This window comes from Nomascus leucogenys, chromosome 17 (assembly GCF_006542625.1).
Source record: "Nomascus leucogenys isolate Asia chromosome 17, Asia_NLE_v1, whole genome shotgun sequence".
Taxonomy (NCBI): Eukaryota; Metazoa; Chordata; class Mammalia; order Primates; family Hylobatidae; genus Nomascus; species Nomascus leucogenys.
The window spans coordinates 46,571,415-46,594,353 of NC_044397.1; the positions used below are offsets into that span (position 1 = coordinate 46,571,415).

General features: G+C 40.3%; 2 protein-coding genes across 7 annotated transcripts in view; one reads left to right on the plus strand and one right to left on the minus strand.

The window, feature by feature from the left end:
- Positions 1–22,939, plus strand: part of RABGEF1 (RAB guanine nucleotide exchange factor 1) — a 77,278-nt gene that overhangs the window by 25,343 nt on the left and 28,996 nt on the right. Inside the window, exons 1-4 of one of the 6 annotated variants that reach the window (XM_030795640.1) lie at positions 8,282–8,395; positions 10,047–10,183; positions 11,578–11,744; positions 19,973–20,139. In XM_030795640.1, coding sequence (XP_030651500.1) covers positions 8,282–8,395; positions 10,047–10,183; positions 11,578–11,744; positions 19,973–20,139 — 585 coding nt within the window. Of the gene's footprint in view, positions 1–8,206; positions 8,396–10,046; positions 10,184–11,577; positions 11,745–19,969; positions 20,140–22,939 lie in introns of those variants that run through there. The other 5 variants (XM_012496396.2, XM_012496398.2, XM_030795637.1 and 2 more) reach the window with 5 other exon arrangements.
- On the minus strand, positions 3,811–4,692 carry LOC105737713 (40S ribosomal protein S4, X isoform-like). Its single transcript, XM_012496408.2, is given in 2 exon segments — positions 3,811–4,560; positions 4,562–4,692. Coding segments are annotated over 2 exon segments (735 nt in total). The 5' UTR covers positions 4,621–4,692; the 3' UTR covers positions 3,811–3,884.

Here is a 22,939-nt window from a genome sequence, read left to right on the forward strand (position 1 = left end):
TTCTGAGAGCTTTAGTTTTAGCTTTTACATTTAGGTGTTTGATTGATTCTGAGTTAATTTTTGTATGTGGTATGAAGTAAGCATCTAACATCTAACATCGTTCTTTTGCATGTGGCTATCCAATTTTCCCAGCACTATTTGGTGAAAAGACTCTTTTTTCTCCATTGAATGGTCTTGGTATTTTTGTGGAAAATCATTTGACAGAAGACGTGTGGGTTTATTTCTGGAATCTCAATTCTATTCCGTTGATTTCTATGACTTTCCTTGTGCCAATACCACGCTGTAGTAATTACCATGGCTTTGTGGTAAGTTTTGAAATCAGGAAATGTCAGTTTTCTTACATTCTTTTTCAAGATTGTTTTGGCCATTCTGGGTCCTTGTTCTCTTCTGCATTTTAGGGTTCATGTGCTTTCATTGGGCCCATGTAGATATCTAGGATAGTCTCCTTATTTTAATGATTAGTCAACTTAATTATATCTGCAAAGTCTTTTTTGCAGTGTAAGGTAACATAATCACAGGTGTAGCACCAGAGAGTGAAGGTCATGGGCGCACAGGTCCTATGAGGCTTAGTTTGGTGAAAAGGTGGAGAATGATAGGAGCAGAGAGGTTGGAGAGGGAGATAGGAAAGGGAGTTTCAGAAATGTTACATAGTTTGCCTAAAGTTACATTTCCAGTACGTGACAGAGCTGGGGTTGGAGTGCAGATAGGACTGATCTCTGTGATTTCATGGTCCACACCAAATCAGTCTTCTTAGAGCTATTGTTATTGTTTCTGTCTAATAAATACTGAGCTTTTAATGTATGCCAAGTAATCCACAGAGTACTCCTTTATGTTTTTCTAGCTCTTAAAGAGCATCTGTACAAGTCTTTTGGCATAGATAATAGGCTCTACTGGAACCAGCTTAAGAAAAAAAGAAAAAAGCAGTTAGGGGACCAGGGTGTATGACTCAGAATCTGAGGGTGGGCGTGCAGCTAAACCTTAGCCAGGGATTGGAACTGGGAGATTGAAATCACTCAGGACATATAGGACCTTCTACTTTTCTCTGCTTCTTGGGGTATGTCTATTTCACTCTGTAGACTGTCCTGATACTCAGACCACTTGATAGAAGATCATGTCACACAGCTCCATCATTCAAGAGAACAGCCCTGACTCAGTCCCATTTCCAAAACTCCAAGCAAAAGACTCTAACACAGTTGGAGGCAATCAGCTGTGATCCTGAATTGGGGGACCATTCACCTTATACAAATATAACTGCTGCCAGCTTATCTTTGTGGATTGAGAGGACAGTTTCCTGATAACACGGGAGGTTATGTGCTAGGCAGACTTCCCAAACTATGTTCATTTTAGTAACATTGACTAGTACTATCATACTTATAGTACAAAATTTAAAAAACTTAATTGTTCTATGCGAAAAAATAGGTATTTCCTTTTGCCCATTTCTCTTGGAAGGTAAGAAAAGGGACATCAGGATGATAATGGCAAGATTAGCTCAGACTTTCAAAATAATTTGAAACCCAGGACTTGGCATACTAAGTATAGGCTTACTTGAGCTCAGGAGTTCAAGACCACCTGGGTAACGTGGCGAAACACCGCCTCTACAAAAAAATAACAATTAGCCAGGCATGGTGGCTGAGTGGTGGGAGTATTGCCTTGAGCTCGAGAAGTCAAGGCTGCAGTGAGCTGTGATCACGCCACTGCACTCTAGCCTGAATGACAGACCCTGTCTTCCAAAAAAAAAAGGAAGCTTAGTGCTTAGTGATGTCTCTGCCACTTACTACTTTTTTGATGGAATAAGTCATGATTTCTTAATGTTAGTATCTTTATCTCTTACCATAGGACATAGTAGATGGTGTTTAAAAACATTCTAGGACTCTATTCTTTTTTTCTACTTCTTATTTTCTTCCTTTCGACCTCAGCCTTATCTACTATTTATAAATGGCTGGTGTCTTAGATCTAAATCCTGACCTTGGAGGGCTTTAACCTTGTAGAGGAAGTAAACAGTAAACTTGAGAGTTCTTTCTAATTAGATTTCCCTCTCCCTGTCAAGTCTCATTAGATCTGACCTCTAAGGTAGATTACCATCCGTCGTCTTTCCATTCCCACTGTATTACTTCTTATTTATTTATTTATTTATTTATTTATTTATTTATTTATTTTTGAGACAGGGTTTCACTCTGTTGCCCAGGCTGGAGTGCAGTGGTGCAATCTCGGCTTACTGCAGCCTCTGCCTCTGCCTCCCAGGTCCAAGTGATTCTTGTGCCTCAGCCTCCTCAGTACCTGGGGTTACAGGCAAGTGCCACCTCGCCTGGCTACCCACTGTGTTACCTCAAGTCCTCTAGTTGTAGTTGTCTCTTGGTCAGTATCTGTGTCTCCTGTTCTGTACTTCTCCCTAATCCAACCTAGAAATTGCCTCTCAAGTTTCTTTTTTCTTTTTTTTTTTTTGAGACAGCGTCTCCTTCTGTTGCCCAGGCTGGGGTGCAATGGCGTGATCTTGGCTCACTGCAACCTCTATCTCCCAGGTTCATGCGGTTCTTGTGTCTCAGCTTCCCGAGTAGCTGGGATTACAGATGTCTGCCACCATGCCCAGCTAATTTTTGTATGTTTAATAGAGACGGGGTTTTGCTGTGTTGGCTAGGCTGGTCTCGAACTCCTGCCCTCAGGTGATCCGCCCGCCTCGGCCTCCCAAAGTGCTGGGATTATAGGCGTGAGCCACTGTGCCCGGTCGAGGTTTTTTTTTTTTTTTAAATCATAGAGTAAAATTGATTTGGGAGGAGTATAATGTTCTGCGAATTTTTAAATTTTATTAGATTTATGTAAACACTTCCATAATCAGAATACAGAACAGTTTCATCACCCCAAAAAAACTTCCTTGTGCTAATCCTTTATAGTCACATCCTTTCCTACCCCTAGTTCCTAAATGAAATCATACAGTATGTAAACTTTTAAGATGACTGCTATGATCTGAATCTTTGTGTGTCCCCCAAATTCATATGTTGAAATTCTGAACCACAAGGTGATGCTACTAGGAGGTGGAGCCTTTGGGAGGTGATTAGTTCATGAAAGTGGAGCCCTCATGACTGGGGCTTATAAGTGCCCTTATAAGAGACCGCAGAGAGCCTAGTCTGTCTCCCCTCCCACCATGTGAGGACACGGGGAGAAGGTACCTTCATTGAACCACCAGACACCAACATCTGTTGACTTCTTGATCTTGAACTTGCCAGCTTCCTGAACTGTGAGAAATAAATTTCTGTTTTTTATAACCTACCCAGTTTATGGTATTTTGTTACTGCAGCCAGAAGGAACTAAGATGCTGGCTTCTATCAGCATAAAGCCTTTGAGATTCATCAAAGTTGTTGGGTGTACTGATACCTGTTGTTCTTATTGTTTTCCTGAGTAGCATTCTGTTGTATGGATGTACCATAGTTTGTTTATTCATTCACCCATTGAAGGATATTTTAGTTGTCATTTTTTGTCATCACAAATAATGCTACTATAACTGTTTGTGTATGGAATTTTGTAAATAGCAGTTTTTATTTCTCTAGAGGAAATATCCAGGAGAGGGATTGCAAACAAATGTTTCAAACCTTTGATGTGAAGGGAGACGTTGTATTTACTATACTGGACAGTTAACAAATTGTCTTCTGCTGTGGAAGGAGCTGTCATCTTTCTCTTGTAAGGATGTTCAATATACAAACATCCTTGACTGGACAGTATGTAGCAAAGGCCTCTCATGGAAATGTGGGACACCAGTGTATATCTCTTCCTTGTTAAAGTGTCTGTTGAGGTTTTTTGCTCATTTTTATTTTTTTGTTTTTTTGCTATTAATCCTGCCACAGTATTTTAAATTACGTACAAAGATCTGACATGTCACCCAGGGACCCATTTCACCCACTGCTCTGTTTGGCCACCAGTCTTTTGTCTCTCTCTTCAGCAATGGTGAGGCGGATACCCTTTCCTCGGGGAAGAGAAATCCATGGTTTGTTGCCCTTGCCAATAACAAAAATGTTGGAAAGTCGAGTGGCAAAGCTGTTGCCATTGGCATCTTTCATGTGAACCACGTCAAAAGATCCAGGGTGCCTCTCTCTGTTGGTGATCACACCAATTCTTCCCAGGTTAGCACCTCCAGTCACCATACACAGGTTACCAGTGTCGAACTTGATGAAATCAGTAATCTTGCCAGTCTCCAAATCAATCTGAATGGTATCATTCACCTTGATGAGGGAATCGGGGTAGCGGATGGTGCGGGCATCATGAGTCACCAGATGAAGGATTCCTTTTGTGCCCACAAAGATCTTTCTCACTTTGCACAACTTGTACTTGGCCTCCTCAGGTGTAATATGATGTACAGCAAAGCGACCCTTGGTGTCATAGATCAGACGGAAATTCTCTCCTGTCTTGTCAATGCTGATGACATCCGTGAATCCAGCAGGGTAGGTTATATCAGTTCGGACCTTGCCATCAATCTTAATGAACCGCTGCATGCAAATCTTCTTTACTTCATCTCCTGTCAGGGCATACTTAAGTCTGTTCCTTAGGAAAATGATGAGGGGGAGACACTCTCAACTTGTGGGGACCAGTGGATGGATGAGGAGTAAACACACCGGTCAATTTATCCAGCATCCAATGCTTTGGAGCTGCTACCCGCTTCAGATGCTTCTTGGGACCACGAGCTATGGCTGCATTAGGCAAGGAAAGAGCTGCTCATTTTTAAATTGGGTGGTTTGTTTTCTGACAACTGAGTTTTGAGAGTTCTTTATACATTCTGGGTATGTAAGTTCTTTGCCAAATATGTGATTTGCTGCAAGTAGTTTCTCCCATTCTGTAGCTTGTCTTTTTGTTTTCTAAACAGTTATTCCCAGAGCAAAATGTTTTGTTTTGTTGCCAAGTTTGGGATGCACGTTCTGTGGGCCGTGGCTTTAATGTCAGTTCATCGTTCAGAGTTTTGTAGTGCTGTTTCCATCTGTTTCATGTATGTGCTGATCTGAGACCTGCATAGTGGTCTCTCTGTTAGTCCCAATTAGAAACCTTTGGTACTGAATAGCGTCAGATCCATGCATATGCAGCCTAAGAGTAAGCCTAGAAATTGCCTTCTTGAGTTCTCCTCAGCAATTTTTCTCACTTTTTATTCCCCAGGAGCTCATATTTTCTTTCTTTTGTCCAGAAAACTGTGGATTTAGTTACCGCACTCTGCCATGTCCTTCCACCATTGCCGGCATATTTGAGGCCAAGGATAGAGATTGGGAAAAATCGGTAGTTCTCCTGCCTCAGAGTTTGGCTCCTGCACTCTCTCATTTCAGCCACAGCTGCAGACAAAGCACACGTTTGCTGGGCACTGTGGCTCAAGAGAAGGGGGAGATGGTAAGTGGGGGGATCCCCATATTCTCTCTGGCTGCTAGGAGTCCCCTTTCACATGCCTGGAGCCCAAACTAGAGGAGCTTTCTCTGTGCTGTGGGGCCCATTTCCAGTTTGGCTGGTGGTATTGGATGGGAGAAAGTGGTAATCTCTTTGACGGCTGGGTGATACTTCCAATTCTGGTCTTCCCCACTTCTCCATTTTGCTTTTCAGAATCCTCAAAAATAGTGCACAGTGCATACTGTCCAGGTTTGATAGCTGGATGAAATCTGTGAGGCCTCTCTCCCCAGCAACTGCAGTCGCTGTGCTCAGTTTTTCTTTCTTGTTTTTGCTTATGCCTGACTTCCTTCTAGCTGTCACCCATGTGTCTGCACACCTTAATGTTCAGCCAAAGATTGTTGTTTGTTCAGACAAAGATTGAGATTGCGCTCAGACATCTCAATCTTTAGTTAGGCTTCCACTCTGATCAGCAGAGCCTGTGCATACACAGAGGAGACACAGGAGAACCTTGTAAAAATAAGAGTGAGGTTAGAGAGGAGGGCTTGAAATTTGAGTTCATTCCTTGGCCTGGACATAGATGCATCGCAGAAAGTGGAAGTTTTGTCCATCTTTGCAGTTGCTTTTGCAGGAGAGGATTGATTTTCCTTCTCACTTGGTCATGCTAGAAGACAGAGCTCTACATCTCAAGTTTTATGTCTTAAGATAGAGATCTTATCATGCCTTCTTTTCAGGAGCTTTCAGTGGTGACTTTCAATCCAGACTCTGTAGCTTAGAGTTTTAAAAAGCCATCATGATTTGACTTCCCACCTTAGTTGTTTAGTTTACCTTCTGTCTATACTACATCATTCATATTTTACATTTGCCTTCTTGCTTCTGAGCTTTTTGTGAAAGGCATCCTTCCTGTCCAGAATGTCCTCCCTCTTTCTGTCATCCTTCCAAGACCCTTTCAACACAAGGCTCTTTAAGGTCTATTGCCAGCATCCCCAAGTGGTCTCTCTATACTCCCTAAGTCAGAATTCCTATGTCTGTTACTCCCTAACAGTTTCCTAACACTTTCTCTTTTTCCGCGTTTTTCAGTCTGCCTGTACTTTTGGTTATGAGCTTCATGAGGGCAAGGACGTGTTCTATCAGTTGCATCACCAGTGCCATCTAGCTCAATTCTCTGCACACAGTTGGCACTTAGTAAATGTTTGAGTTACATTAATAAGATCCCCAAGATATAGGGCTTAATTTTATCTGCACATGTGAGTCTTCTTGAATGAATGGTGTGGAGTGCCGCTTTTTTTCTGTGCTTGTTTGGCAGTTTGTTTATGTGGAGAAGAATGAAGACCATGTGGTTTCAGTTTGAACAGAAATTGTTGCATAGCGATTTACCATACAGCTGTGAGACTATGAACAAATGAGTTTAAATATTATACAGTAGACAAGAAAACTGACTTTAGAACTTAAGGTATTATTTCAGTATTTTTCTCTTCTCTTCTCTCTAGACAAGGCCTCGCTCTGTCACCCAGGTTGGAGCGCAGTGGTGTGATCATACCTCACTGCAGCCTCCAACTCCTGGGCTCGGGCGATCCTCCCATCTCAGCCTCCCAAGTAGCTGGGACTACAGGCATACACCATCACTCCCAGCTAGTTTTTGTATTTTTTGTAGAGATGGGGTCTTGCTGTGTTGCCCAGGCTGGTCCTGAGCTCCTAGCCTCAAGTGATCCTCCCACCTTGGCCTCTCAAAGTGCTGGGATTACAAGCATGAGCCACTATGCCCAGCCTGGGTTTGTTTTTTTTACAGTAGCCATCCTAATGAGTGTGAAGTGATATCTCATTGTGATTTTGATTTGCATTTCCCTGATGATTAGTGATGTTGAGCATTTTTTCATGTTTGTTGGCTGTTGGTATGTCTTTGGAGAATTGTTTATTGAAGTCCTTTTCCCATTTGTTAATCGGATTATTTGGGGTTTTTTTGTTGTTGTTGTTATTGAGTTGTAGGAGTTCCTTTATTTTACATATGAACCCCTTATTAGATATATGGTTTGCAGATAAGTTCTCCCATTCTGTATGTTGTTCCTTTTTACTCTGTCAGTTGGTTCCTGTGTTGTGCAGACATTTAATTTTCCTTTATTTCCTTTGAGACGGAGTCTTGCTCTGTCACCCAGCCCGGAGTGCATTGGCGTGATCATGGCTCACTGCAAACTCCGCCTCCCAGGTTCACGCGATTCTCCTGCCTCAGCCTCCCGAATAGCTGGGACTACAGGTGCCTACCACCACGCCCGGCTAATTTTTTTGTATTTTTGGTAGAGACAGGGTTTCATCATGTTAGCCAGGATACTCTCCATCTCCTGATTTTGTTATCCGCCCTCCTCAGCCTCCCAAAGGGCTGGAATTACAGGCATGAGCCACCACGCCCGGTGTGTGCAGACATTTTAAAGTTTGATATAATGTATTTGTCTGATTTTGCTTTTGTCGCCTGTGCTTTTGGTGTCATATCCTAGAAGTCATTGCAAAATCCAGTGTCGGGAAGCTTTTCCCCTAAGTTTTTTTCTAGGAGTTTTCTAGTTTCCAGCCTTTACATGTAGGTCTTTAATCTAATGTTAGTCCTTTCTTAAATTTTTTTTTTTTTTTGTATTTTGGGCAGGGAATAAGTCTTTCTTTAATATGGCTGTGTCAGGAATTTACTATATTTAACATTCTTTTTTCTTCCTTCCTCCCCTCTCTCCCTCCCTCCTTCATTCCCTCCTTCCCTCTCTTAACAGCTTGAAGATAATGGAATCACTCACTTTTTGTTCATAATTGGTAAGATTTTAGTTAGTAGAATGATAATTCATTTTCAACAGCACTTTCTTGTTTGTTCATTGGTTAGCAGGAAGAAGATGAGCCTTAAGTCTGAACGCCGAGGAATTCATGTGGATCAATCGGATCTCCTGTGCAAGAAAGGATGTGGTTACTACGGCAACCCTGCCTGGCAGGGTTTCTGCTCCAAGTGCTGGAGGGAAGAGTACCACAAAGCCAGGCAGAAGCAGATTCAGGAGGACTGGGAGCTGGCGGAGCGGTAAAAGGACTTAACTAGGGGTGGCTGAACAGTGACGTGATTGGATACATAGTTCTGTCACCATCTAAATACATTTTTTCACTTCTGCTTTGAGCTATCAGCAAGTCAGTTTAATATTAAGGAAAAGGATGTCTTCCTCTCTTGTCAACTTTTAATGAACAGCTTTCAGTAGTTTCTTCATTTTGTGATTGTCTTCTGATTATTTTCTTTGGGTTGTGTTAGTTTTAGTTCTCAAATGTAGACAATAAGCTCCTTGGAGTGGAAGAATGGAGATAGGCATATTTCCTGGTGAAGATTATATGAGCTAATAAAGTTGACGTACCCAGTGCAGGGCTTGGAAATGGCACTAATCAAGCATTATTTCCCTCATTCTTTTAATATATATTTAGCATGGCATCTAGCTCAGTGATAAAACACAGTAGTAGAAATCTGTTGACTTGTATACATAGTCATTGCATTGTAGAAATTTAACTTTTATTTAAAAATTAGGTTAGTCAAAGGCAGTTGGTATTATCCGGAAATATAATGATGTTAAAAATTAAACGATGGGCTGGGCGCAGTGGCTCACGCCTATAATCCTAGCACTTTGGGAGGGTGAGGCAGGAGGATCATCTGAGGTCAGGAGTTCAAGACCAGCCTGACCAACATGGTGAAACCGTGTCTCTACTAAAAATATTAAAAAAGTTAGCCGGGCGTGGTGGTACGCACTTGTTATCCTAGCTACTCGAGAGGCTGAGGCAGGAGAATTGGTTGAACCCAGGTATCGGAGGTTGCAGTGAGCTGAGATCGTACCACTGCACTCCAGCCTGGGAGACAGAGTGAGACTCTGTCTCAAAAAAAATAAATAAATAAAATAAATAAATAATAAATAAATAAATAAATAAATAAATGATGGGATGGCTAGTGAGCATAGTAACTAATAAAATGCCATGCATAATGTTAATTCTTTGCCAGAGCATTCTAGAAATTCTAAAACTGCTTCAACAGAAGAAAGTCAAATGGAATTCTGCCAACTCCTCTAGCTAGTTTTTTTTTTTTTTTTTTTTTTTTTCCCATCCAGTCAGCCAATATTTGTTGAGTGACTCCTTTGCTGGCATCTGTGGTGAACTCAGAGAATTAGAAATTACACATTGCTTTCAGTGACTGTGGTCAATCAAAGAGAAAATTTTAACCCAGAACATGAATGATCTCCTCAGGGTTTCCACTGCATGCCTGATGCTGTCAGTAGCAGATCCTGTTTCAAAAACAGACTAGAGGACACTAGGCACAAACTCCTTCAGCTTCCTCCCCTCGCGACATAAAAATGTACTAATACCTTTATATTAACTTTTTGTCTGTCCTAGAGAAAGAGGGGTCCTGATTCCATCCTCAGACTTAGTACCTCCACCTGTGATTTTTGTTTCTATTTCTTACTGCTTTTAATTGTGACCCTGCTAAATCTCTTGGAAAGCTTGTAAAAGCAGTGATTACTGGACCTTACCCTCAGAGTCTCTGATTTTAGTGGCTTGGGAGTAAGACTAGAGAATTTGCATTTCTGACAAGTTGCCTGGTGATGCTGCTGCTGCTGTCTGGGGAATCATACTTGGAAAATCATTGTCTTTTAGATAGTGCTTGTGCTTTTTGTTTATTTGTTTGTTTGTTTTTGAGACAGGGTCTTGCTCTGTCACCCTGGCTGGAGTGCAGTGGTGCAATTTCAACTCACTGCAACCTCTGCTTCCTGGGCTCAAGTGATCCTCCTGCTTCAGCCTCCCAAGTAGCTAGGACTACAGAAGTATGCCACCACGCCCAGCTAATTTTTGTATTTTATGTAGAGACAGGGTTTCACCATGTTGCCCAGGCTGGTCTCAAATTCCTGAGCTCAAGTGATCCGGCCGCCTTGGCCTCCCAGTGTGCTGGGATTACAGGCGTGAGCCACCGCACCAGGCCTGTGTTTGGGAATTAATACAGGTGGTTCACATGCAGCTAATCCAAAGCCAAATTTATTGCTTTTATTTATTATTCTCCCCATTCTGAACATTTTCCTCCTAACCCTTCTCCTGAGTCAATTAATGGCATCACTATTTACCAAGTTAGCTGAAAAACCTTGATTTCATTCTTGATTTCTCTTTCATCTCCCATGCTACCTACAACTTGACCAAGTTCTATTTCTCCCAACTCAGAAAAGTCTTTTGAATTTTACCTTTTCTACTCCTGTTTTCCAGGTGCTTATTTTCTTTTACTTAAACCTTTATAATATACTCTTACTTCTTGTCCCTGTCTCTAGTTTCTCTACCCTTCAAGTTGTTCACACAGCTACCTGCATGATCTTTCTAAAGATATGACAACGATAACTTCTTGGATTTACAGTCTTTCTTGCTTCCCCTACCACATGATGAAATCCAGAACAGTGGGCTTAGCAGTCAAGATTCCCTACCCTCTGGTGCCTTCCTGTGTATCCAGTATCACGGTTCATCACACGCCCGGTACTGTGGCTACATTCAGCTTGTTGTGAAGCAAACCACAGGCTTGCACATTTGTAGTTCTTTCTTTCTAGAATGCCCTTTCACTTAGAATTCTATTCAGCCTTATTAGTCAGGCGTGGTGGTGTGCGCCTGTAGTCCCAATAACTTGGGAGGCTGAGACATGAGAATCGCTTGAACTCGGGAGGCAGAGGTTGTAGTGAGCTGATACCGTGCTATTACACTCCAGCCTGGGCGATGGAGTGACACTCTGTCTCAAAAACAACCAAAAAAAAGGATCCTGTTTATCCTTTAAGACCCCACCCAAACATCACCGTTGTAAAGCCTCGTCAGACTCCGCCAGCAGATTGAGTTGTTCTTTCCTGTGTTCTCACAGCACTCAATTTTTACTCTGATGTAGCAGCTGTTCCATTATGTAGCAGTTGTTTACTTACCTTTTCATCTGTTCCAGCCTTGAGCTTGTTGAGGAAAAGGACTAGACTTGATTTCTTTCATGTAACCCTAGAGCAGTTGCTGAATGAGCATGAGAGGATCCCATTTGAAATCTGTAGTGCATGAAGAGCTGTCCATCCTGTAGCTATGTGAGACCTCAGACTGATTTGGCATATTTAGTCTCTAGTTCTAAAATCTTTAGATCCTCCTGAATTAATGGAGTAATAACCTTCAGATACAGAGAAACCTTGGAGAATATCTAGATCATTCTAATCCTCTCTTGAATTGCAGACTCCAGCGGGAGGAAGAAGAGGCCTTTGCCAGCAGTCAGAGCAGCCAGGGGGCCCAATCCCTCACATTCTCCAAGTTTGAAGAAAAGAAAACCAACGAGAAGACCCGCAAGGTTACCACAGTGAAGAAATTCTTCAGTGCGTCTTCCAGGGTCGGATCAAAGAAGGGTAATGTTCTGATACTCTTTTTTTTCTTCTCTGCCTGAGTGAGACACAGAGGAGATCCCCAATGCTCATAGTCTCAGCTTTGTAATTTCTGTCAACTTTTTGAGAACATCAGCTCAGATTTGAGACTGAAATTGGGTTTGAGGGTCAGACAATATATGAAACCAATACTCTCTTTGGTTGAAAGACATTGTGTTTTAGAGAAGTTTGTTTATAGGAGGAATAAAGAGAATTGAAATAGGTAGTTACATTTATGAAATTCATCCCTATCCAAATGACTATCGCTTTGGATGTTTTGGTTTTTGTGCCTTCATTTGTGGATCCTGGTTTGTTCTGTGGTATAATACCCTCACTGTTCATAGCTTGTCAAAAACGGTGATTTCTAGGCTTGAAAGTCATCTGAGAGAGAGATTTTGTGCCCGAGAGCTTATTTGAGAGACAACTTGTGTCTTGAGGGAGTGTATTGAGAACATATAGGAAAAGGCCTACGTTGGGCTCTTGGGGGGATGAAAGTGAGCCATAGTAGCTATTTTCCAGTGCATGGATTTGTATGTAGGTGATCATATTCACCCTGCTTTTTAAAATGCCATATAACCAGCAAGAGGATTGTCACTTAAGTCACAGTTGTTCTACCATTGAGCAGACTAGCCAGTTGAAGTGGCCCAACATGAAGCAAGAAAGAATCTTTGTTGTTAGGCCTCAGTCTCTGCAAATTTATGTTGGTACTCAGAGTTATGCAGTCAAAGCGAAATAATGAGGGAGACTGGGAACCAACACTGATGCTGTCAGAAGACCTGTTCTCTGGGAGCCCCCTCACTTGCTCCCCGGTTCCTACCCTGGGGTAATTGTAATGAGGTCTCCCCTGAAGGCCGGGGAATGAATAATAAGACAGTGTTACTTCTTAAGATACTTGCTGGTCTTCTAGGTTTTGTGACTTTTGCTGTTTCCTTTTGTTTTATTAAAAGGAAATATTGCTCATAACCAAAAACGCACTTCTGTTTAAGACATGGATACCAGACCTGGTGCGGTAGCTCAAGCCTGTGATCTCAGCACTTTGGGAGGCCAAGACAGATGAATCACCTGAGCTCAGGAGTTTGAGACCAGTCTGGGCAACATGGTGAAACCCTGTCTCTACAAAAAATAGAAAAATCATCCAGGCACAGTGGCATGTGCCTGTAGTTCCAGCTGAGGCCAGGAGGCTGAGGCAGGAGAATCATTTGAATCCAGGAGGAGGAGGTTGCAGTGAGCCGAAATCGTGCCATTGCACTCCAGCCTGGGTGACAGAGCAAGACCCTGTCTAAAAAAAGGAAAGAAAAGAAAAAAGATTGATTACATGATTAATTTGAAGTTGTTTCTTGGTTGGCTGCCAGTTGTAGCAATTTTGTCTCTACTAAAAAGGGGGAAAATTGTACCTGCCAGAGATTAATTAAGAATGTATTGGGCTCATGATTTATTTATTAGGAGGTGGAATAGCCAGGTAGTTAGTAAGGTGACTTTAGAGTCATTCCTGGTTTGAGCCCTAGCTTTGTATTTACCAGCTTTGTGACCTTGGACAGACTAACCTCTCCAAATCCTGCCAACACTGAGGGACAGTAATACCTACCAGAGGCATGTGATGAGGATTCAATGAGTTAATGCATGTAAAGAGCTTAGCACAGTGCCTGACACACACAGTAGATCTCCAGTAAGTGTTAGCTGTTTTAAAATGCAAGTTATTCTTCTGATAGAATAATCTTGCAGGGAGCACAAGGGCATTTACTATTAAGAATACTCATTCCTATTTAGCTTAAGGTCTATTTCTTGATGATATGTAGTGAAATGATAAGTATTTATGATAACAGATGAAATAGTAAAACAAGTATAAAATTATCAGCTCCAATAGCCTCATTTTGCAGATGACAATATGAAAGTCCATAAAGGTTAACTAATTTACCCAAGGTTGCACAATGAGTTTGTGCATAAGAACTCATGTCTCCTAAATCCTGGGTCAATATTTTTCCATTATATTCCTTTATCCAATGTGTATACTTCAGAAGCCCAGGTTATTTAATATATATCATAAATAATATATATATATGAAATTAAGTTTCTGTTACTTAAGTACATAATTGTCATTTATATTTGCTAACTCTCCTTGGTGGTTTTAAAAACCTGTGTCCCAAAAGCCTCGTACAGTGTGCATTATACTATGGAAAGAAAATTTACAATTTAGTGCAGAGTCTGTACTTTAAAAAGAAACAATTCTTGAGCTGGGTGCAATGGCTTCTACCTACCAATAATCCCAGCTACTTGGAAGACTAAGGTAGGAGGATTACATGAGCCCAGGAGTTAGTGGCTGCAGTGAGCTGATTGTGCCACTGCACTCCAGCCTAGGTAGCAGAGTGAGACACCAACATTAAAAAAATTAATTAATTAATTAAAAAAGAATCCATGTGAATTTTGTTTTAAAAATATGTATGCAGAATGATTTTTACCTTTGTTCTTGTCTCCTCCCATCCCCCATCTTTTTGAATGATAGATTTGTACTTTAGATTGTTTGTTCTTTAGTTGCTTTTTGTCTGTAGAAAGCTTTGGGGATAAAGACCTTAAAGTATTTTAAAAATTCATGTTAGAAAAGAAGATTCCATTGTATCTTTGTTTCACAGACCACTTAATATAACTTAGCCAGGTAAATCTTGCATTTCACACTGATTACTTTTGTTTGGCCATTGTGTTTGGATAAGGTTAGCCTAAGTGCAGTTTTAATGTATTGGGTGTAGACCAGAAACAGACTTTTTGGATTCTGTATTCTTGATCTTCTTTAGTCCATGATGCCCTTGCTGTTGGTATTTTACTTGCTTCTGTTAGTAGCATAAAGGAAAGTTTTTATGCCATACATAGCAGCTTGGTAGCAGACAAAATACAAATAACCTTCTAAGGAATTTGAATAATATTTTCACATTGTTTTAGAGTTGGATACGCCTTCAGAGAAAGTAAATGGAATGTCTTGACTGTAAAGACTCAGTTAAAGTGTTTTAGTCTCCACAGTCAGGGTGAGTGATCTGTATAGAGGAAGTCATAGTGGTTGGCCAAGCTGAGATACTTGCTTATACATTCCAAAGTGCCCTTTTCTTTCAGAACTCCTATAATCTTGTCATCCCAAGTAGAATCTTGTGTACCTCTTTCACAAACGGATCTGAAGACGGTGATCCTCCAAAGCATATCTTTTCATTTTTAGAGTTAAAATACCAATACCACCCAGACCTTAGATTCTAAATACTATTATTCATTAAAGTGAACCAGGGCTTCTTGGAGAAATGACTGATTCTGGGGCTGGAGTAGGGAAAAAAGGGCCCCTTCAATATTTTGGGGACATTTCAGAAGATCCAGAAGCCAGCTTGGAGGGGTTTCCACTGGCCAAGTCTGGGATAATTTGAATGTCACAATAAATAAGGACAATAAGGCCGGGCATGGTGGCTCAGGCCTCTAATCCCAGCACTTTGGGAGGCCGAGGCAGGCAGATCACCTAAGGTCGGGAGTTCGAGACCAGCCTGACCAACATGGCTCAACCCCGTCTCTACTAAGAACACCAAATTAGTCAGGTGTGCAAGTGTGTGCCTGTAGTCGCTACCTGGGAGTCGGGGTCAGGAGAATCGCTTGAACCCGGGGAGTGGAGGTTGCAGTGAGCTGAGATGGTGCCACTCCAGCCTGGGCAACAAAGCGAGACTCCGTCTTAAAAAATAAATAAAATAAAATGAAGAAATCTATAAATAAGGACAATAAATGAAGTATAACTGATGGAACAAAAATCATAATCCGTGTGTTAATTTAGTAAAATAGAGAAATACGGCTGGCACAGGGGCTCACGCCTGTAATCCCAGCACTTTGGGAGGCCCAGGCAGGTGGATCACCTAAGGTCGGGAGTTCGAGACCAGACTGGCCAACATGGTGAAACCCTGTCTCTACTAAAAATACAAAAATTAGCTGGGAGTGGTGGCACGTGCCTGCAATCCCAGCTACTTGGGAGGATGAGGCAGGAGAATTGTTTGAACCCGGGAGGTAGAGATTGCAGTGAGCCAAGATCGTGCAGTTGCACTCCAGCCTGGGCAACAATGTGAGACCCCCATCTTTAAAAAAAAATAATAAATTAAAAAATTAGCTGGGCTAGTTCCTGTAGCCCCAACTACTTGGGAGGCTGAGATGGGAGGATCATTTGTGCCTAGGAGGTTGAGGCTGCAGTGTGCTGTGATCATGCAACCGTACTCCAGCCTGGGTGACAGAGCGAGACCCTGATTCAAAAAAAAAAAAAAAAAAAAAAAACCAAAAACACAAGTGACTTTAAGTTGAAGAGGAAGCGCTTGCCGTTTGAGCCCTAGCCAAAACTATGAACTGTAACGTGGGTGAGGTTGTTCTTTTCCATATTTCCTACTTCTTCACTTCTTTCATCTTACACACGGAATCCCTATTGGCTGTTCAAACATAACTTGCCTCCTCCCTGCGTACCAAACACCTGAGCTGTCTCTTTTTCCCCTCTCTAATCCAAATTTCTGGCCTCTTAGTAGGGATTGATTTTTAGGAAGCTTAGAGAAAAACAACCAAGTGTTGATTTTAGTAACTTGTATGATCATAACTAGCTAATAGAGTTAATCCTCATTTACATTTTAAGAGGGGATTTTTTTTTTTTTAAGCAAAAGTGTCTCTTTGGAAAAGTATGTGTGGGAGGGAGGCATGTTGTAAGCAAAGCAATAAAGGAAATGAGTAGGGTTTTCCTGTCTTTTAACTGGTGTAAGACCCCAAAGTCAGAGGAATTGGTGTTCTTCTGAAGAGTCTTCAGTCCTCTCTTTGGCTTACTGAGGTTGTTGTACTACCTCATAGTCAGTTGTTACACAGTCAACAGCTCAGGCTTTGGATTTAAGTGCACAGACCTGGGTTCAAATTCCATTCTTTACTATGTAAGTGACTGCAGCGTTATTCAAGTTACTTAACATATTCAAACCTAAGCTTCCTCATTTGTAAATATCGTAAGTGTACAACCTGATAGACTTGTGAGGATTATACAAAATAGCATTGTAAAAGTACTTAGTGCATAATAGGCATTATCTATATGTAAGTTACTACCATTATTATTTTGTCAGATGGAATATGTATTATGTTTTTATTGGGTTGAGTGTTCTATCAGAGTCAGATTGGTCAAGTTGGTTGATAGCACTGTTCAAGTCTTTACTGACTTTTTAAAAATCACCTCTCTGTCAATTACTAAGGAATATTGAAATCTCCAAATACTGTGATTTGTTTCTTCTTTCAATTCTGTCAGATTTTGTTTTATGTGTTTTGAAGCAGTGTTATTAGTATATACATATTTAGGATTGTTGTGACTTCTTGAAGAATTAACCCCTTTTTTATGATGAGATGCCCCTTTTTGTTCTTGGTAATATGGTCCATGTTCTTAAGTTTACTTTGTGTAACATTGTTATAACCACTTAAGCTCTTTTTCATTGTTTCAGAGTATCCTTTTCCTTTCATTAGTATTTAACATATTTGTATCTTTATATTTAAAGTTAATTTCTTACAGACAGCATGAAGTGGGGTCTTGTTTTTTAATCTAATCTGATAATCTCTGACATTTAATCAGACTGTTTATAGCACGTATATTTAATGTGATTTTTGATAAGGGGAGGTTTACCCCTGCCATCTTGCTCTTTGTATTTATCCCAACTTGTCTTAGTTCCTTTTCTCTTCTTTTCTTGCCTTCTTTATGACCACACCTTTATCTCCACTATCAGCTTGTTAGCTATACCTCTTCTGTTTTGTTTTTGTTACTGGTTGTTCTGGGGTTTACAGAATACATCTTTAACTTACCTACCTTCAAGTAGTATTATACCACTTTATAGAAAAAGGAAAAATAATTTAAAACAATAGTATTATACCACTTTACATAAAATAATCTTAGACGGGAATTTTTTAATGTAATTTATTATTATTTATTTATTTTTATTATACTTTAAGTACTGGGTTATACGTGCAGAATGCAGTTTTGTTACATAGGTATATATGTGCCCTGGTGGTTTGCTGCACCCATCAACTCATCACCTACGTTAGGTATTTCTTCTAATTAGGTTATCCCTCCCCTTGTCCCCCAACACCCAACAGGCCCCGGTGTGTGATGTTCCCCTCCCTAAACAGGATTCTTACGTTTCTTCCTCCCGTCCTTTGTGCTGTGGTTCTACACGCTACTTGGTGGTTCTTCTCTCATCTTGGGTAGATTCCTCATATGCATGTGCAGTAGTCAGCCACACTCAAGGGAACCCCGTGCAGATACCTGGAGCTTTTTCTGTGTAGCCCTGTCCCTTCCGTAGCGTTTGCATGGTATTTTGCCATGCAAATTCTGGTCACATTGGCCTCCCTGAACTCCAAATGCTATCTGCTCAATTCAGCAAGTCAGCTGGGCTCTGTTTGAGTGGTCTCTCTCTGTGCCAAGACTTTAAAACTCTTCCAGCAGTGAGCTGGGACACTCTAGGACAGACTGTGTTTGTTTCCCTTCTTTCAGGAGTTAATCTGCTGTTTGTCTGTCATCCAATGTCTGAAAACCTTTTGTTCATATATTTGTCTGACCTTCCAATTGTTAAGATAGTAGGGTAAGCCTGATGCCATCAGAGTATTCCATCATGACTAGAAGCAGAATTATCAGAGAAGGATTCACTTTCAAACACTAAGAATTTTTTTCTAATCATACCGATGTCAACACAATCTTTGGTTTTCCATTGAGATAAAAAAATTTTAGAAAAGATGTTGCATTTTTTGTTTTGAATTAGATTGTACCTGATTTATTTATGTACTTAAAAAATAGTGTATCCAAATGGCTCTAACATAACAGGTATGGTCAGAAGTTTCCTTTCTAGTTTGTCTCTTGCCCATCTAGTTCCTAAGCACCACTGCTTTGTTTCTCCCACATTCAGACAACTTTTGTTACTAGTTTCTTGTATATCCTTTTGTGCTTTTATTCTGAGTTATAAACACATATATTCTTATCCCACTACCCCCTATTTTACGTAAAACATAGCACAGTGTACATACCTTTTTTTTTTTTGAAGAGACAAGGTCTCATTCTGTCGCCCAGGCTGGAGTGCAGTGGCAGTGTTAAACTACTGGGCTCAAGCAATCCTCCTGCTTTAGCCCCCCCCAAATAGCTGGCACTATAGGTATGCACTACCATGCCTGGCTAATGTTCTTACTTTTTATAGAGAGAGCAGCTACTCGGAGACTTGAGTAGCTCAGTAGGAGAATCGCTTGAACCTGGGAGGTGGAGGTTGCAGTGGGCTGAGATCACTGGAGTGCCACTGCACTCCAGCCTGGGCGACAGAGAAAGACTTTGTCTCAAAAAAATAAATAAAACATACTTTTTAAAAAATTATTTTTCTTTTTGGAAATCATTGGGATATGGGGAACTTAAATTCCTTATAAACATTAGAGAGCATAGTTCAAAATCAGGAGGCTTAGAATGTGGTCAAAGACCAAGTGGTAGTTCATACTTTCTGAAAGCACTTCCTGTTACAACATCCTTATCTCTCTTGTGTAAATGTCCCATTTTCCTTTCATTGTGTTTATTTGAAGAGGGGAAAGAATTGTCTGCCCAGCCGGTGGGATAGTGTAGTGCATGTTTCCCTTGTCTCTTCATTGTATGCTTTGTCGTGTTCATCATGCTGTTAATACTTTGGATGCGTTCTTTCACTTTGATCAGTATGACCCACCAACGAAATGGTGGGTAAATAATTGTGAGTCTCCACATAAACACATTAACCTTTGCCTTTTTGTCAAGTAAAATGGGATTTGGAAAGGTTGTCTAACATTTATAAGTCATCTAACATTTCAGTGCTTCTTCTGATTGTTATTCTATTTGTTGACTAGTTTTATAAACTCCAGCAGTCTTTGAGAAGCCTAGTGGTGCCAGTGTTCATGATTGAATATACAGATCAAAGCATGATAGATTTTGGCAAAGAAAATACTAATAGGACAACTTTTATTTCAGTAGGAATATCTTTTAGATAATGTAGTTTTGTCTACTCATACTTCCTACTTGTAAAACAGATTTAGTTTACTTTAAGGAAAGTTGTCCAACCATTCAAACATAAAATGATTTAAATTCAAGTTTAACTTTGATGAAACATAATTTAAATAACCTTAGGTAAGATAAAGTAATTCCATGCATGGATCTTTTATGTCATTAAACTTACTATGTTTAATTTTCCCAGCAGAAATTCAGGAAGCAAAAGCTCCCAGTCCTTCCATAAATCGGCAAACCAGCATTGAAACGGATAGAGTGTCTAAGGAGTTCATAGAATTTCTCAAGACCTTCCACAAGACAGGCCAAGAAATCTATAAACAGACCAAGCTGTTTTTGGAAGGAATGCATTACAAAAGGGTAGGTTGAGAATAACCACGTAGAAACATAGAGTTTTGGTTTGAGGAAAGGTCTTAGAGAAAATATAGTGCAACCTTGTCATTTTATGCCTGAGAAAATCCAGACCAAGAGATGTTAAATTACTTACCTAAGAAAAGCCTTTGAATCAAGCTAAAACCCAACTCTCAGGCTAGTACTTTTCCACTGCAACTCAGTGGTGTTTGGATCATCTTTGTGTGGAAATTCTGACCTTGAAGCCACTTGAATTACGTGCTTTATTAACAGGCCTTTTTGACTTGTGACCTTGTAAATAGTATAAGCAGCCATAGTAGACCTTTAACTCTGTGCAACCATTGTTAGGCCAGTGGCAGTAATTTTAAGGGTGGTGGTTGTTGTTGAATTCTGTTTTGTTTTTTGTATTTTGATTTAGAATTTTTCTCATTCAGTTAGAGAAAGGACAGATAGAATTTAAACATTGAAAGGGACTTTAGCAACTCTCAAGTTTTAGTCCCTTTATTTTATAGATGAGGAAGTTGACAGCCAAAGAGGATAAGTGACCTGTCCAGGTTACACAGCTAGATTTTGCCAATGTCAGCTAAAACTTGTGATTTCCACACCTGTTTCTTTTCCCCATAATTTCAGTGGCAGTAATTCATAAGAGTACCTGTAAAGGAATTCATTTTGTAAATAGGGATTAATTCTGTTGTAACATTCTATAACCATTAAACTCAGAATTAGCTCCAAAAGTTCCTTCTATGAAGTAAGGAAATCTTAGAAAGAAAAAGGAAATTAGAAAAGCAGCAGGGTGTTTAACTGTTTAGCTATATTCTAGCTGGGGTCAGCAATCACTAGGCTAATAGGCAGTGGACTTGTGTCAAAATAATTTTTAGATATTGAATTCAGTTTGTAAAGGAGAAAAGCTTGCTTTCTCGCCCTTCAGAAATGTAATTAGACTGTGTAAGTAAGTAGCTGTCTTTCTCTAGGTATTTTTTCTCTGTAGAGTAAAACATTTAGAGTTAAGACAAGTGAGCTGTTATTGATTTTTTTTTGTTTTAAAGTTAGGAAACATGATAGATATCCTTAATATGGAACAATTCAGAGTTCATGTGACACCATCTTTCATTTTTATCAGAACTAAAAACTGAGGTTTTGTATTTATTTTTTTCTTGAGCCCACATGAAATGTTCACGGGATAGCTATATTAAATTAGTGTATGTATACTGTAGTACGTATAGCATGTATGCTGTATAATATGTTTTAGAAAATTGCTCAACTCAGATTTGATATTTTTCTTTTTCTCAGAAGTGTGATGTGTTCTTATTCTGTAATAATTTAGTAGACTTCTAAATGAGTATACTAAAGTAAAGAGGTAATTAACTGGTACAAATATCACCACGCCTATTTGTAAGGCATCACTAGTTTATATCAGAGACCTGCATATGGCCTCAGATTCCTGATGTTTTAAGAGCCACTAAGCCACCTATTTTCCATTTCTACACTATGTGTTTCATGGTTAGGTGGCCAAGTACTATGGATGTATCTCAGGTATCTTTAGTGTGAAGTCTGCACATACGGTATATGAAAGAGATGTTTTTTAAACCGAATGTCCCTAGAGAAGCCCGTTTGGCCTTCGGCTGCAAGTTAATGTCCTTTCAAATAAATAAATAAACACTCTTTACACCTGAACTAACCTAACTAGCTTCAGATCACTAATCATATAAATTTCTTGGGCAGTTCCTCTGAAGTTATGAAGAATGTGGTAGTATAAAATAGCCTTTGTGGCCAGGTGCGGTGGCTCACACCTGTAATCCCAACACTGGGAGGCCGAGGCAGGCGGATCACAAGGTCAGGAGATCGAGACCATCCTGGCTAACACAGTGAAACCTTGTCTCTACTAAAAATACAAAAAATTAGCTGGGCGTGGTGACAGGTGCCTGTAGTCCCAGCTACTTGGGAGGCTGAGGCAGGAGAATGGCGTGAATCCGGGAGGCGGAGCTTGCAGTGAGCCGAGATTGCGCCACTGCACTCCAGCCTAGATGACAGAGCGAGACTCCATCCGGAAAGAAAAAAAAAAGTCTTTGTACTCAGTTTATCAAAACTGCTCAAAACCTTTAAATTAATGTTACTGCCACCAACTAAACTTTCTAGATGGTATTCTAAGGGCCTATGCAATATGAAAATTCATTCTTACCTGTTTAAAAACTGCCCAGTCAGCCTTGCCATAAATGGATAATTGTTCCTACTGCATCCCACAGTATTATTCTTTCTAAAATTTCTGAGATCCAGAAGAGTGACCTGCTCTTGCCCGCATCTTTCCCACATCATTTCTGTTTTCTCGAAGCCCTGTATATGCCGGTGGTGAGCAGCCTTTTCAGTATATGGGTCAAGTCTAGAAAATTAAATCTTTTCTGAACTGCATTAAAAATTTTAAGCCATTTTATCTTTATCAAGAAACACATTGTCTACACTTATATGTTTTTTGTTTTTAGAATTTAAATTTCAGCACCTACGTAATTTTCATACCCACTGCAGTATTGCAGTATAATGCTTTACTATGCAACACATTTCTCTTTCTTTCCTTTCCTTTTCTTTCTTTTTTTGAAGCAGTGTGTTGCTCTATCTCCTAGACTGGAACACAATAGCGCAGTCACTGCTCACTGCAGACTTGACCACCCAGACTCAAGTGATCCTCCTGCCTTAGTCTCCTGAGCAGCTGGGACTAGTGGCACACACCACCATGTCTGGCTGAGTTTTTTATTTTTTGTAGAGATAGGGTTTTCCTATGTTGCCCAGGCTGGTCTTGAATTCCTGACCTCAGGTG